This window comes from Gossypium raimondii, chromosome 6, assembly GCF_025698545.1.
Source record: "Gossypium raimondii isolate GPD5lz chromosome 6, ASM2569854v1, whole genome shotgun sequence".
NCBI classification, from domain to species: domain Eukaryota; kingdom Viridiplantae; phylum Streptophyta; class Magnoliopsida; order Malvales; family Malvaceae; genus Gossypium; species Gossypium raimondii.
In genome coordinates, this window is record NC_068570.1 from 18,852,172 (window position 1) to 18,868,032 (window position 15,861).

Here is a 15,861-nt window from a genome sequence, read left to right on the forward strand (position 1 = left end):
CATCGCCAGATTCGGCCATAACGTTTAGGTCGGGTTTGGGGTGTTACATTGTAGCATGCTATGAGGCATCAAATCATGGAATATGGCTGCGAAACTTTTTCATTGGGCTGCGCATTTTAGAGAATGTAGAAAGACCACTCAAATTATTTTGTGACAATAAGTCAACAGTGCTGTATTCCAATAACAACATGAGTTCATCTAAGTCAAAGCATATTGACATAAAGTTCCTAGTTGTGAAAGAAATAGTGCAAAATGGTCAAATATCCATAGAGCACATTGGTACAAACTCTATGATAACGGATCTGCTCACAAAAGGTTTACCACCCAAGGTCTTTCATGAGCACATTGCTCATATGGGTGTTACATTGTTTGAAGATATCATGATTTAGTGGGAGTTTATATTTTATTTGTTTTATGTTTGTTTTCAAACATTTATGTATTTAGTTATTTTCTTATCAGAAATGAAGTATTCAATTTATTCACTCTGTTTGTTATTTTGATACTGACCTCAATTAAGTTTAAAGAGGACTAGTTGCAAATAGACATGTTTAGATCATATTGTATGTAATTTCCATGTTACACATCTATACTTGATCTATGTCATTTGTTTGTGTTAATATACGTGATCGGGGATGGATTTAGTTACAATATATGTAAGGAAAGTTGTCTTGGTTCTATGTTAGCATAATTAATGGACAAGATTGTTCAAATACCTTTTAAATATGAAAGTAAAATTTTTGAGCTCATAAGGTTATATAATGACATGTAATTATAGAGTAATTAGTATATATATGTGTGGTCCAAGTTAAAGATTGTTGGAAAATATGGACATCATATATATAATAAGGGTAATTACATGTTATTATTTACTATCATGATAGGTTTGCCCAAATTAAAAGTGATCTAAATTTGGTTAAGGTTTATTGGGCTTTAATTATTAAATAAAGTATCAATGAAATATGTGTAGATATTCTAGTAATTAATTTCTAATTAATGATAGGGTAATTAAGAATTAGGGCTAATGTGTCAAAGTTATATATATTAGGGTTATGATCCATCTTTAAAAGATTTGTGGTGTATTACATAATCCAAATGACATTACTTTCCATTGATAATGTCCATTAGATGCACTAAAAGCTGTCAAAGGCTTAGACTCTTCTGTTAGCATGATTTGCCAGAATCCTTATTTACAGTCAAATTTACTAAAATATTTTGCTTGTTTAGCTTGATTAATTAAAACATCATTTCTTTGAATAAAGTAACCATAAAAATAATATTTTGATTTAATATTTTATAATTAATAACCATTCTAGCTTTTCCTCTTTTTATTTCAAAGATGGTTTCTAACCATAAAAGTTTGGACTAGAATGTAAACTATTAGTTGTTTCTATTAATCTTTTCTAATAATTCTTTTAATTTGTATATCAAATTCATCTATATCTTGTTTAGTATAGATCATTGGTTTAACTCTAATAATTTTATTGGGATTTTCTAATTTAATTTCACAATATCTAGGGCTATTTTGCCTTAATTTTAATGGTTTTCACTAAAATTATTTTCTAATATTTTAAACAACCAATGACTTGTTTCAAGTTGTTTAATTTGTTCTTTTCTTGATGGTGTAAAGTTTTCATCACAAACAAATTTATGATTTTCTACCAATGGTATTTCTACAAAAGTTTTTTCTGAGATAACATAATTAAATTTTTATCAATAGAAAATGGTAAATGTTGATATATAAAATTAATCTCCATGTATTCTTGGAAAGCATAATATTTTAGGTATTACAAATCTTACGTTATTTATCTAGATTGATTTATTTCTAGCTTTATATTGAATTATGGTTTCATTAGTACCATCTATTCCTATGACTTTTATTAGATGTTTCATAGGCTCTCATTTGTCTAAAGGAATGACATTCTTTCTGCAACTACTAGTTGTATTTCTAGTATCTAATAAAGCATGTAAAGAATATGTTTTATATGTCGATGATATTTTGCTTGCCGCTAATGATATAGGTTTATTGCACGAAACTAAAAGGTTTCTATCTAAGCATTTTGAGATGAAAGATCTTACGTTTGTTAGGCAGATATTTAAGCAATCTGAGTGTAGACCATTGGATAACAGCTAAAAGGGTTATAAGATATCTTCGAAGACCAAAAGATTACATGCTTACTTATAAGAGATTAAATCTTTTGGAGGTCGTAAGGTATTCCGATTCTGATTTCGCTAGGTGCCAAGATAGTAGGGAATCTACATCAAGCTATATTTACTTGTTAGCTGGAGGAGCTATATCCTGGAAAAGTGTCAAACAGACACTTGTAGCTTTATCCATTATGGCAGCAGAGTTTGTAGTATGCTATGAGGCATCAAACTAGGAAATATGGTTACGAAACTTTGTCATTGGGCTGAACATTTTGGAGAATGTAGAAAGACCACTCAAATTATTTTGTGACAATAAGTCAACAGTGCTGTATTCCAATAACAACATGAGTTCATCTAAGTCAAAGCATATTGACATAAAGTTCCTAGTTGTGAAAGAAATAGTGCAAAATGGTCAAATATCCATAGAGCACATTGGTACAAACTCTATGATAACGGATCCGCTCACAAAAGGTTTACCACCCAAGGTCTTTCATGAATACACTACTCACATGGGTGTTACATTGTTTGAGGATATCAAGATTTAGTGGGATTTTATATTTTACTTGTTTTATGTTTGTTTTCAAACATTTATGTATTTAGTTATTTTCTAATCAGAAATAAAATATTCAGTTTATTCAATGTTTGTTATTTTGATCTGACCTCAATTAAGTTTAAAGAGGACTAGTTGCAAATAGACATGTTTAGATCTTATTGTGTGTAATTTCCATACTACACATCCATACTTGATCTATGTCATTTTTTGTATTAATATGTGAGATCGGGATGGATTTAGTTACAATATATGTAACAAAGTTGCCTTAGTTCTATGTTAGCATAAGTAATGGACAAGATTGTTCAAATACCTTTTAAATATGATAATAAAATTTTGAGCTCATAAGGTTATATAATGACATGTAATTATAGAGTAATTAGTATATATATGTGTGGTCCAAGTGAGAGATTGTTGGAAAATATGGACATCACATATATAATAAGGGTAATTACATGTTATTATTGACTATCATGATAGGTTAGCCCAAATTAAAAGTGATCTAAATTTGGTTAAGGTCTATTGGGCTTTAATTATTAAATAAAGTATCGGTGAAATATGTGTAGATATTCTAGTAATTAATTTCTAATTAATGATAGGGTAATTAAAATTAGGGCTAATGTGTCAAAGTTATATATATTAGGGTTATGATCCATCTTTAAAAGATTTGTGGTGTATTACATAATCCAAATGACATTACTTTCCATTGATAATGTCCATTAGGTGCACTAAAAGCTGTCAAAGGCTTAGACTCTTCAGTTAGCATGATTTGCCAGAATCCTTATTTACAGTCAAATTTACTAAAATATTTTGCTTGTTTAGCTTGATTAATTAAAACATCATTTCTTTGAATAAAGTAACCATAAAAAATAATATTTTGATTTAATATTTTATAATTAATAACCATTCTAGCTTTTCCTCTTTTTATTTCAAAGATGGTTTCTAACCATAAAAGTGGACTAGAATGTAAACTATTAGTTGTTTCTATTAATCTTTTCTAATAATTCTTTTAATTTGTATATCAAATTCATCTATATCTTGTTTAGTATAGATCATTGGTTTAACTCTAATAATTTTATTGGGATTTCTAATTTAATTTCACAATATCTAGGGCTATTTTGCCTTAATTTTAATGGTTTTCACTAAAATTATTTTCTAATATTTTAAACAACCAATGACTTGTTTCAAGTTGTTTAATTTGTTCTTTTCTTGATGGTGTAAAGTTTTCATCACAAACAAATTTATGATTTTCTACCAATGGTATTTCTACAAAAGTTTTTTCTACAGATAACATAATTAAATTTTTATCAATAGAAAATGGTAAGTGTTGATATATAAAATTAATCTCCATGTATTCTTGGAAAGCATAATATTTTAGGTATCACAAATCTTACGTTATTTATCTAGATTGATTTATTTCTAGCTTTATATTGAATTATGGTTTCATTAGTACCATCTATTCCTATGACTTTTATTAGATGTTTCATAGGCTCTCATTTTTCTAAAGGAATGACATTCTTTCTGCAACTACTAGTTGTAGTTCTAGTATCTAATAAAGCATGTAAAGAATATGTTTTATATGTCGATGATATTTTGCTTGCCGCTAATGATATAGGTTTATTCCACGAAACTAAAAGGTTTCTATCTAAGCATTTTGAGATGAAAGATCTTAGGTTTGTTAGACAGATATTTAAGCAATCTGAGAGTAGACCATTGGATAACAGCTAAAAGGGTTATGAGATATCTTCAGAGACTAAAAGATTACATGCTTACTTATAAGAGATTAAATCTTTTGGAGGTCGTAAGGTATTCCGATTCTGATTTCGCTAGGTGCCAAGATAGTAGGGAATCTACATCAAGCTATATTTACTTGTTAGCTGGAGGAGCTATATCCTGGAAAAGTGTCAAATAGACACTTGTAGCTTTATCCACTATGGCAGCAGAGTTTGTAGCATGCTATGAGGCATCAAAATAGGAAATATGGTTACGAAACTTTGTTATTGGGCTGAACATTTTGGAGAATGTAGAAAGACCACTCAAATTATTTTGTGACAATAAGTCAACAGTGCTGTATTCCAATAACAACATGAGTTCATCTAAGTCAAAGCATATTGACATAAAGTTCCTAGTTGTGAAAGAAATAGTGCAAAATGGTCAAATATCCATAGAGCACATTGGTACAAACTCTATGATAACGGATCCGCTCACAAAAGGTTTACCACCCAAGGTCTTTCATGAACACACTACTCACATGGGTGTTACATTGTTTGAGGATATCAAGATTTAGTGGGATTTTATATTTTACTTGTTTTATGTTTGTTTTCAAACATTTATGTATTTAGTTATTTTCTAATCAGAAATAAAATATTCAGTTTATTCAATGTTTGTTATTTTGATACTGACCTCAATTAAGTTTAAAGAGGAGCAGTTGCAAATAGACATGTTTAGATCTTATTGTGTGTAATTTCCATACTACACATCCATACTTGATCTATGTCATTTTTTTGTATTAATATGTGAGATCAGGGATGGATTTAGTTACAATATATGTAACGAAAGTTGCCTTAGTTCTATGTTAGCATAAGTAATGGACAAGATTGTTCGAAATACCTTTTAAATATGATAATAAAATTTTTGAGCTCATAAGGTTATATAATGACATGTAATTATAGAGTAATTAGTATATATATGTGTGGTCCAAGTGAGAGATTGTTGGAAAATATGGACATCACATATATAATAAGGGTAATTACATGTTATTATTGACTATCATGATAGGTTAGCCCAAATTAAAAGTGATCTAAATTTGGTTAAGGTTTATTGGGCTTTAATTATTAAATAAAGTATGAGTTAAATATGTGTAGATATTCTAGTAATTAATTTCTAATTAATGATAGGCTAATTAGAAATTAGGGCTAATGTGCCAAAGTTATATATATTAAGGTTATGGTCCTCAAATTACACACAAGATAACTTTTCTAATATCCCATCCTTAGTAAAGAGAGAGCAAATATTCTCTGAATTTCTTGTGTGCTAATTTGGAAGATCAAATCCCCATGATCAGAAAAAACTTCAAGGAATTCATGGATTCAGGTACGCTTCCGCATCTAGTTTTGTTCTTGATTTATTCTTGATGATTTGACATGATAGATCCTGGTTTATGATTTATTAAGTTTTGTATCAAGATTTTAACAATTCTAGCACCATGATCTAAATTTTAAATTCTAATTAAGTCATAAAAGTAACAATATCACATCAATAAGATTTTTCTATTCGTCTAATCTAGAGGTGTTCATGGGTCGTTGGTCACCTAACCTGCATTGGGTCAAGCTTGGGTTCATTTTTCAACTCCGAGTTGGCCTTACCCATTTACTTTTCAAAATATATAAAATAATTTTACTTTAATATTTATATATATATATATTTATAATTAAATTTAAATGAAAAATATTTTTCTTTAACATTAAAACAAGCCATTTGGGTGAGTCGAGCTCATGCTTGAACTTGAACTTTTTTTAACATTAATATCATTATAAGTTTTATTCATATTTTCTTTTTTTGGATACAATGCCGAAAACTACCCATAGCATCTTCCCAACTCTTAAATAGGAGGATAATGCGCTTCAGCGCACTTGAACCTATGTCCTCCTGCACTGACAACAATACCGATGCCAATCGAATTAAGATTCAATCACCATGAATACCTATAGTTTAACCACTTGCTTGGATGCTAAGTACTAACTTAAATTTGACATGGAGCAATTTTTATACATGTGAACGAAATTGTAAATACGTTTTATTATTGTATGAACAATTTGAATATGACATATTAAAAGAATAATCCTGCATTTCAAATGGTTTCACCTCAAATTTTAAAATTGATGGCTAAACTAAATTAAAATCTCACTTTTGAAGATTCAATTAAACATTTTATATTTAAAAATCACTTTAGAATATTTAAAATAATTTTAAAATGTTTAATGTAATTAATTTTATTCTTTAAAATCTAAAACTTTAATTTTCTCCGAATTAAACGATAAACCACATTGTTATTAAATTTATATATTAAAATGTATTTTTTTTAAAATAAAAATTAATTAATCTTGAGGGAGGAGGGAGGCGAGGCAGTGGCCTTCACCCCAAGCATGGAAAATCGCCCTTTTAATTTTATAGGAAATTACAAACTAGTGGTAAATTTTTTTTTCAATTTTCAGAACTTTTTATTCATTTCTGGCCCGAAACAAATTTCCCTACTATTTTTTTTGTAGAAAAAGTTTATGGGAGGGATTTTTACATCGATATAAAATTAATATGGTTTTACATCATAATTTTTTTATGATTGATATATTAACAACTCAGCCATCATCTTTTAAATTTTATTCATATAGATCATGCATGTTAAGTTTGAAGTAAAGAAAAAATTAACTATTTATTTTATGCAAAAAACTATTAAATATATATTAATATAAACAATATTATAGATAAATATGATAGAGATATTGCACATGACAAGTACAATTATATTGATAAATTCAACGTTGAACTATTAAAAATATGAATAATAAAAAAGTACTTCTATGACACGTTTGGTTACTAGTATAATAACATGAGTAAAAAGTTTATTTAACACATATTTCAAAATAGTTACATATAAAATAAGGAATAATTTATATAAATTTAAACTTGAAACGAGAATGATGAGTAAAAATCTTTTAAAAATAAAACCTCTTCAAAATAAGTAAAAGGAAGAAGAAGAAGAAGAAAATCATTATCTTTACCACAAACAAGTCATGTGAGTGGCTAAAATTACCATTTGTAATTAGTTTATTGCTTACTTATGTAATAAAACATGTGGAAAAATAATACTCCTGTCAAACATAGCATTATTATTAATGAGACAAGCTCAAATATTTACCCGACTCAAGTCATGTTTATTATTAAGTTTGTATTATAAGTCAATTAAACATTAATTCAGTTGTGGAATTAAAAAAACTCATTCTTTTTAATGTAATATTTATTACGAGAGTACTTTTGTTATTTTATATTTTGTATAAAATATCAAAATCTATCTACAATGCAATTTGAACTTAAAACACTATAATTTTTAAAACCTCGAACTTTACTATTTGAACCAACGAAATATTTATTTTTATATCAATTTATTTATTTGCGGTCGTTCTATAATATAGTGTTAATAATCAACCACTAGAATAAATAAAATAATTTTTGTTGGTAAATATATAAAATTGATAAAAAATATATTTTAAGTCTCTATATTTAGGTATATTTTGAATTTAATTGATTTAGTATTATTTTTAGGATTTTAATATTTTTATTTTTCGATTTAAAAATTCAGTTCTAATTATTAGCACGGTTAAAATTATTCGATTAAATTTGTCAAGGTGACATTTTGAAACAATAAAAATACACACTTAATAACTATGTAATAAAAGAAATAACATTATAATAGACTTGAATTTAATAAAAAATTAATAATATTATTAAGGAGAGTAAAATTTTTAAATCTAAAATATTGAGAATATAAAATTTTAAAAATAGAAATAGAGAGAATAAATTTCCACAACAAAAAGCATATAAAATTGAGCATATTTTAACCAGAAAACTATAAATCGCCTGACCCATGGTGAAACCTGTGGGAAAGAGAATGATGCATATACACTATAAAGAATACAACGAATGCAGTGCCACCTGTTTTGTGCGCTACACAAATTAAGTAGTTTTGTGCGCTACACAACCATAGAAGGAGAATGGGACTAGAATTTAGATCCAAAGCACAAACGACGCGTTTTATATTTTCAAGTGTTTTCTCGCACATTTGATTATTTCTTTTAAGGAGATTACGATTTTTTTTCACCATCAATATTTTAATGGTTAAATATTTATATTTCATTGATATAAATTATACTAAAATTTTAATTAATTTATATTAAATATTGAATTAATAGTTTTATTTATTTTTAAATGGGAAATATCATAAAAGTACCATTTTATTTTATTTCCATATAAACAAAATTTTCATTCTCACAACTATTCTCATATTTGATAAATAAAATTGTTGATACCAAATCTATTACGATTTTAATTATTTATGAAAATTAAATTATAATGAATATTCATATATCAAAATTAGGCAAAACTAAAATTTTAAAATAAATTCACAAATTTAAATTTAAAAATATTACAAAATTTAAAATATTCTGTACGATGTACGAAAAAAAAAAAAAAGACCTCTCCGAAGACAATCCCTATATATTAGCATTACCATTAGCGGCCAATTCCTTTTCCAGTTTTTTCTAAAGTAAAAGAGAATACTCGAAATATAATAATATATAAAAGCTTGTCCAACTATTCTCCGAGAATTGAGAGAATCGAACGTTCACGTTTTCCTTGAGGAAGCTAGCGATGGGAAATCCCGGCGATACGCAGATGAAGTTAGCCACCGGCGAAGGCGGTTACGTCCTCGAAGATGTTCCTCACCTCACCGACTACCTCCCTGATCTTCCTGTACTTTCTCTTCTTTTCTCTTTTATGTATTTATTTTACTTGTTAAGTACTGATCCGGTTTACTTGAGATCGATAGAGACGAGGTAGTGGTGCACATTGTTGAGATTTTTTGTTTAGTAATAGTTACTTACTTGATCAGGCTTTGGATTTCATTGCACTGTTGGTTGCTGGGAGATAAGAGTTTTTTTTTTTCATTTTCAGTACCTTTAAGTGAACGGTTTTCCGTCACTTTAGATCAAAAGAGCCGAGGTGCACAGTGTTAATATATATATATATATATATTTTTTTTGTTTAATGATAGTAATTTTTCGGTTTTCGATTTCATTGCTCTGTTGAGTGCTGAGAGCTCAGATTCATTTTGTTTTTTGGTCCCTTTCATTTTGAGCATCTTTATGTCATTATTTTTCTTCACTTTAGATAAGAGAAACGAGGTGTACGTTGTTGATATTTTTGTTTAGTGATAGTAATTTGATCAGCTTTTGATTTCATTTCTCTCTTGGTTGCTTAGAGCTCAGGCTCCTTTTTTTTTTTTCTCCATTTTGAGTACCTTTAAGTTGCTGCTTTTCCTTTTCACTTTCTCTCTTGTTATTTCTCTGTTTTTATAATATATATATATAACATTTTATTTTATCCGTATATATTTACGTGGCAGAGCTATCCGAATCCTTTACAAGACAATCCAGCTTATTCAGCTGTCAAGTGAGTAAAATTAAAACTGAAAGGTTTCATCAGCTAATTCATCAATTTTGGATTGTGGTTGACGGTGGTTTATTTGTGCGGCTTTTTTTATTCTCAGGCAGTATTTTGTTAATGACGATGATACCGTCACTCAGAAGGTGAATCCTTGTCTACTTGATTGGATTTTGCATTTTATGTAAAATTTATTTGAAGTTATACTCTGTTTTCTAAGGCTTGCATTTCGTTGAAGTTGAGGTTTATATGTGGTCAAGAAAGAATGCAGTGAAACCTTTAGACATAAACAATTGTTTGTTTTATATGTTGCAACTAATGTTATAAATTCTTAGTTACCTATATACCTTTTTAATCAATTGGTTAAGTGATTCACTAGTTTTATTACAGATTGTTGTTCACAAGGACAGTCCAAGAGGGGTGCATTTTCGACGTGCAGGACCTCGCCAGAGGGTAAAAAAATTCATCTTGCCTACATGCTATTGGGTTATAGTTACTGAATGATAAGCTATGGACAGTTCACTGACTGGCAGTTCTTATGTTTATTAGGTGTATTTTGAATCAGATGAAGTGCATGCATGCATTGTAACATGTGGTGGTCTATGCCCCGGGCTCAACACAGTGATCAGAGAAATTGTGTGTGGCCTCTGTCACATGTATGGTGTTAAAAAGATTCTTGGAATAGATGTAAGTAATTTTGGTACAATACCTTGGGTTATTTTGTTTATGATCAGCAAAGAGAATACCATCATCTGATAATCTCACTGACAACTTTTACTTGAGACATCTTTAGGGAGGATACAGGGGTTTTTATTCAAAGAACACTGTCACCCTAACTCCCAAAGTTGTCAATGATATCCATAAACGTGGTGGTACAGTCCTTGGGACATCAAGAGGTGGTCATGACACCTCAAAGATTGTCGACAGCATTCAGGATCGCGGAATCAATCAGGTGTGAATGAGGTGCAAGTGTGGAGTTTGTCAGAGATCCCCTTTGTTTGTTTGAATTTATGTCTCATATTTATTTATTTCAAATGTCTGGTATCACGTGGCTACTTTTTGTGGGTTCTAATTGTCTCCTTTAGTGATTCAGGTTTATATACTCGGAGGTGACGGGACACAAAGAGGAGCAGCAGTGATTTTTGAGGTATTAGCATTTGGCATTTTTGTTTTTCAGTTTCTGAGTGTCAAATAAGAAATATGTTGCGTAGAGGCTGATCAATATAACCAAGGGTTAGTCAAGGATGCTTCTATTAAGTATTGTCTGAATAATCTAAGCTATTCTTCATGAATTTGAATACCAAACAATGAAACTAATTGTTATTCTTATGTTTAATGATCTTGGCAGGAAATTAGGCGACGTGGCCTCAAAGTAGCTGTTGCTGGAATCCCAAAGACCATTGACAATGACATTCCGGTACTTCACATATTCGTAGTTGTAGTTCTCTACAAATTTCGTTATTGTTACCACTTGAAAGACTTGTCGATTAATCCATGAGATGACATCGTGCTGGGTTGCTGATTTTGGTTCAGGTTATTGACAAATCATTTGGTTTTGATACTGCGGTTGAGGAGGCTCAACGTGCCATTAATGCTGCACATGTTGAATCCCTAAGTATTGAGAATGGCATTGGACTTGTAAAGCTAATGGGACGCTATAGTGGTATGCTTAGTTTTAATTATAATGGATGGATTCTTTACAATTATGTAATCGATGCTACCTGGTGTCTCTAGTTTTGTTTGATTGCGGAATTGGTGTTTTTGGATCCCTTCTTTAATTTTCTTATTTAACTGCTGCTGCAGGTTTCATTGCAATGTATGCTACACTAGCCAGCCGAGATGTTGACTGTTGCTTGATTCCAGAGTCACCATTCTATCTTGAAGGAAGTGGCGGACTTTATGAATATATTGAGAAACGACTCAAAGAAAATGGACATATGGTTATTGTGATCGCTGAAGGAGCAGGACAGGATCTTGTTTCAGAGAGCTTGCAGTCCATGGACCAGCAAGATGCTTCAGGAAACAAGCTTCTTCAAGATGTTGGACTGTGGATCTCTCACGGGATAAAGGTGCTACCTTCAATTGATGCATGGCTATCGAGTAGATGTCTATGTAAAATCTACACTGAAGTCTTTTATCACTTTGTGTAGGATCATTTTGCGAAAAAGAAGATGCCCATTAATCTTAAATATATAGGTTAATGTCTCATCCACTCTTTATTTACTTTGTTCCTACTAAATTCAACCTTTCGATAATGTGCAAAGATATATGACATGAAAAATTGGCTTGCAGATCCTACATACATGATCCGGGCTATTCCTAGCATTGCTTCCGATAACGTCTACTGCACCCTACTTGCTCATAGTGCAGTTCATGGAGCAATGGCTGGGTATACAGGCTTCACTGTTGGTCCCGTCAATGGCAGACATGCTTACATTCCATTTAATGTATGTTCCACGACTCCTTTCATAAACTGTTAAAAGCTATAAATTATTGTCCAAGTGTCCATGGAACCCATCAACCATGAATGTTGCTAATCAATTTCTGTTTGTTATTCTCGCTTTGTTTGAGACAGAAACTTAGAACAAAAGTTAAATACAAGAAGGGGAAAGAAAGAACTGTGGTAGGTTGGATGTATATTTGCCAAACTTGACCCGAATCCGGAAACCTGAACCGATCAACCCAAACCCGAACCCAAACCCAAACCCGATTCAATCTGATTTTGACTATAAATGTCAACAGCCCGAAACATGACTTAACTTAACCTGACTGAAAAGACCTGAACCCAAAATGGTCCAAACCCACATTGACTTGAAATTTTCAAAATTTGAATTGACCTGATCAAGATTGGCTCAACCCAAAATTAACTCGATGAGTTCAATTGACAGGTCTAGTTGCAAGGAAGTGGCATATATGTAGGTTTAGCCATTGAGTTTTTGTTGTTCGATCTACTGGCAAAAAGATAATCATCATGGAGAGCTTCATTTGGTCTCCCACTAATATTTAAACACTTTCTTGACTGAATTTATCTTTTCTGATGGTAATTCGCAGCGTATCACCGAGAAGCAGAACAAGGTTGTGATTACAGACAGGATGTGGGCAAGGCTGCTCTCTTCGACTAACCAGCCAAGCTTCTTGAACCCCAAAGACATTGCTGAAGCCAAGGAAGAGAAACAACCTGCAACTGGCTTGTTGGATGGGGAAAATTGCAAAGACAAAAAGTCAAATACCGAAGAAGATCCTTGCATGGTTTGAAAGTTCCCTCCCACTTTTTTATGGTCACTCGGAATTAGCACTCTTTATCATCCTTAAATAATCAGTTAAATAGTAACTCGGGCTGCGTGGATTACTAAATAGTTAGAAATTTTGGTGGAGGTGGATATTAACATTAAGAAGTTCATGGTCTGCTTACATGTGTTTTGAAATGTATGATCAGCTAATCCAGGCTGCCATGGAACTGAAAGTACTGATCAACCTTGCATTGCATCATTTTTGTCTTTCATGTTCCTTTGTGTTATGTTATTTCTGTATGCCGTAAGAGAAGATAACTAATGGTTATATCACTATTCCAGGTTAGAAGCTGTTTTATGAGTAATTTATTATTATTATTATTTCTGTTTCTGAATCCATTAATTGGGGGGCAAAAGCAACACAAGAAACTTTATTAGTCTGCTGCTGTTGTTGTATGAATTACTTATAGTTTGAAAATTTGGTGGTGTTTTAATCAATTGGGTAAGTCAAGTTGATTTTGGATTAAGTCAATTGAGTTTTTAAAATAATCTGATTATTTATTCGTCTTTTTTGAGTTAGAATTGTTTTTAAGTTCTGTTGCGGAAGTTTCAAGTGAAGCAGAGAGCATAAGAGAAATTATGACAAATAAAAGACTCGATTTGATTCAAAATTCAATGAATGCTGCTTGCTTACACTGTTTTCTTAAGTAGCTGAAAAGGGGATTAACTAACGGCCATTCGGTTATCACGGTTGTATATTAACAGCCTGTTAAAACTTACCGTTTAGCTTAATATAAAACGCATCGTATTACTTAATACTAAAAGTCACCATTTCTAAGTAGTGTTTTTCCTCTCTAATGTTTAATGGTTACAATTGACTTTTAAAACCATCAGCTATCCTATCCTTGCTCCTTTTTTCTCCCGTAACAATTACCCTCCTTTGTCAAAAGATCATTGACCTCAAGTATTGTAGATGACATGATAATTCTTCTCTGTATTTGAATCAAATGTTTACTTTGATCTTTTTACGGGATTACGGACTCGTTTAGATTATCTACTGAAGTAAGTTGTTTTTTTCGCAATATAAACGTTCTTACAATGCCACTTATCATCAATTTGAACTTAGACAATTAATGAGCTAAAATTTATTTGCCACAATTTCGCTATGCATGCAAAATATGAAAGACGCGGAAATACAAAAGAAATAACAATGAAATGTGAAATTTATTTATTCATCGTTCAAATACATAGAAAATAATTACATATTTACTACAATATTAGCACATTTCCCAACACATACCTTACCAATGGCCCATTATACACTCCAATCTGGTTAGTATCATGCCTTACCAGTGGCCCACCAACCTAGTTAGCAACTAACATGCTCTACCAATGGCCTATCATATTCTTCCACCTTGTTAACAACTAGCATGCCCTACCAGTGGTTTAGTACATCTGTCATTCTGGTTAGCAACTGACATGCCCTATCAGTGGCCCATCATATCCGAGTACCGAGTTTACACCTCAAGGAAGTTGTATCTATTTCATGTTACATACCAACACATGTAGATGATTACATGCAATAGCTTACCACACCTCATGAAGGCATCTCACCTGAATTCTAAACTACAACAACCAAAATTTCGTAATATACCCAAACTAGAAGGAAACTCAAAGAAGATCAACAGAGACTGGATACTCATCGAATAACTTCAACGAAGTTGGTTCCACCAAGACTTGCACTACGATCACAACTTTATTCTAAGGTTCAAACCTCTATTGGTTCTTCTCCAACAAAGGACTTTTCCTTACACAGGTTGTCCGAGAAACACCCAGCAAAAAACAAAAGAAGAAGAATAACCCCCAAAACAAAAGTATCACCAATATATATAGCTCACAGTTCTCACAAAACTAACATATGGCTAACATGCAAAGCTAACTCACCACCTTAATGTGGCCAACATAACCATTCTAGGCAAAACCTAACTTAAGTATTCATTGCACCATAGTTAATTTCTAGCTAGATCTCAACAAGAAACCAACTAAAACTATACAGTAAACATACGTGTTTGAACATAAAACAATCGGGTCCACAATCACACAATCCACTACTAGCGGATACTAACAGAAGGATCTATCACCCAAATCTCACCAAGAGGAAGGATTGTTTGGCGGGTTCCCACAACGATCATGTCAACACATAAAAATCATCAACCTAAAATTTGCCAAAAAGGCGAATTCTTCAACCAAAACATTATAGACTTATCAAAATAACCAAACAGTCCGCCAATCATGGCGCGACAAACACTACAAATACATAACTGGTGGATAGGGTGCAATTCAACCTTACCCTGGCTTAAAACAATTCACCAACTAAGACAATGTCGGGCGAGGTATTACACTTCTTCCTCCACCATAGGTTCTAATATGAACTGATAAAGTTGTGATTTGGTGCACTTATGGGTAGGGCCATATTTTGCCCCACACCAGAAGCATAGCCCTCGACGCCTCCGATCCTCCAACTCAACCGAGGAGAGCACCTTAGTAAAGGTTTTTTCATCCTTGGGAAACAAGTGCTATAGACGATCTTGATGACACACAAGAGCCTGTAGAGGAAGTATAAGTTGGACTCGCCTTGGCAGAAGGAAAAAGGGAAGGACCCCTAAAATGACCAGCAAGCCCTCCTACAACTCCTTTCCTAGTAGTAGTAGCCAAAATTGA

The 15,861-nt window shown here is 31.5% G+C and overlaps 1 protein-coding gene across 1 annotated transcript; it reads left to right on the forward strand.

The window, feature by feature from the left end:
- The first annotated feature begins 8,995 nt into the window (after nucleotides 1-8,995).
- Nucleotides 8,996-13,489, forward strand: LOC105773468 (ATP-dependent 6-phosphofructokinase 3). The gene is made up of 13 exons (XM_012595414.2): nucleotides 8,996-9,220; nucleotides 9,873-9,919; nucleotides 10,017-10,056; nucleotides 10,301-10,363; nucleotides 10,460-10,597; nucleotides 10,704-10,862; nucleotides 11,004-11,057; nucleotides 11,259-11,327; nucleotides 11,444-11,573; nucleotides 11,714-11,979; nucleotides 12,061-12,106; nucleotides 12,203-12,357; nucleotides 12,962-13,489. The coding sequence occupies exons 1-13, from the start codon at nucleotides 9,119-9,121 to the stop codon at nucleotides 13,163-13,165; spliced, it is 1,473 nt and encodes a 490-aa protein (XP_012450868.1). The 5' UTR covers nucleotides 8,996-9,118; the 3' UTR covers nucleotides 13,166-13,489.
- Nucleotides 13,490-15,861: the final 2,372 nt, after the last annotated feature.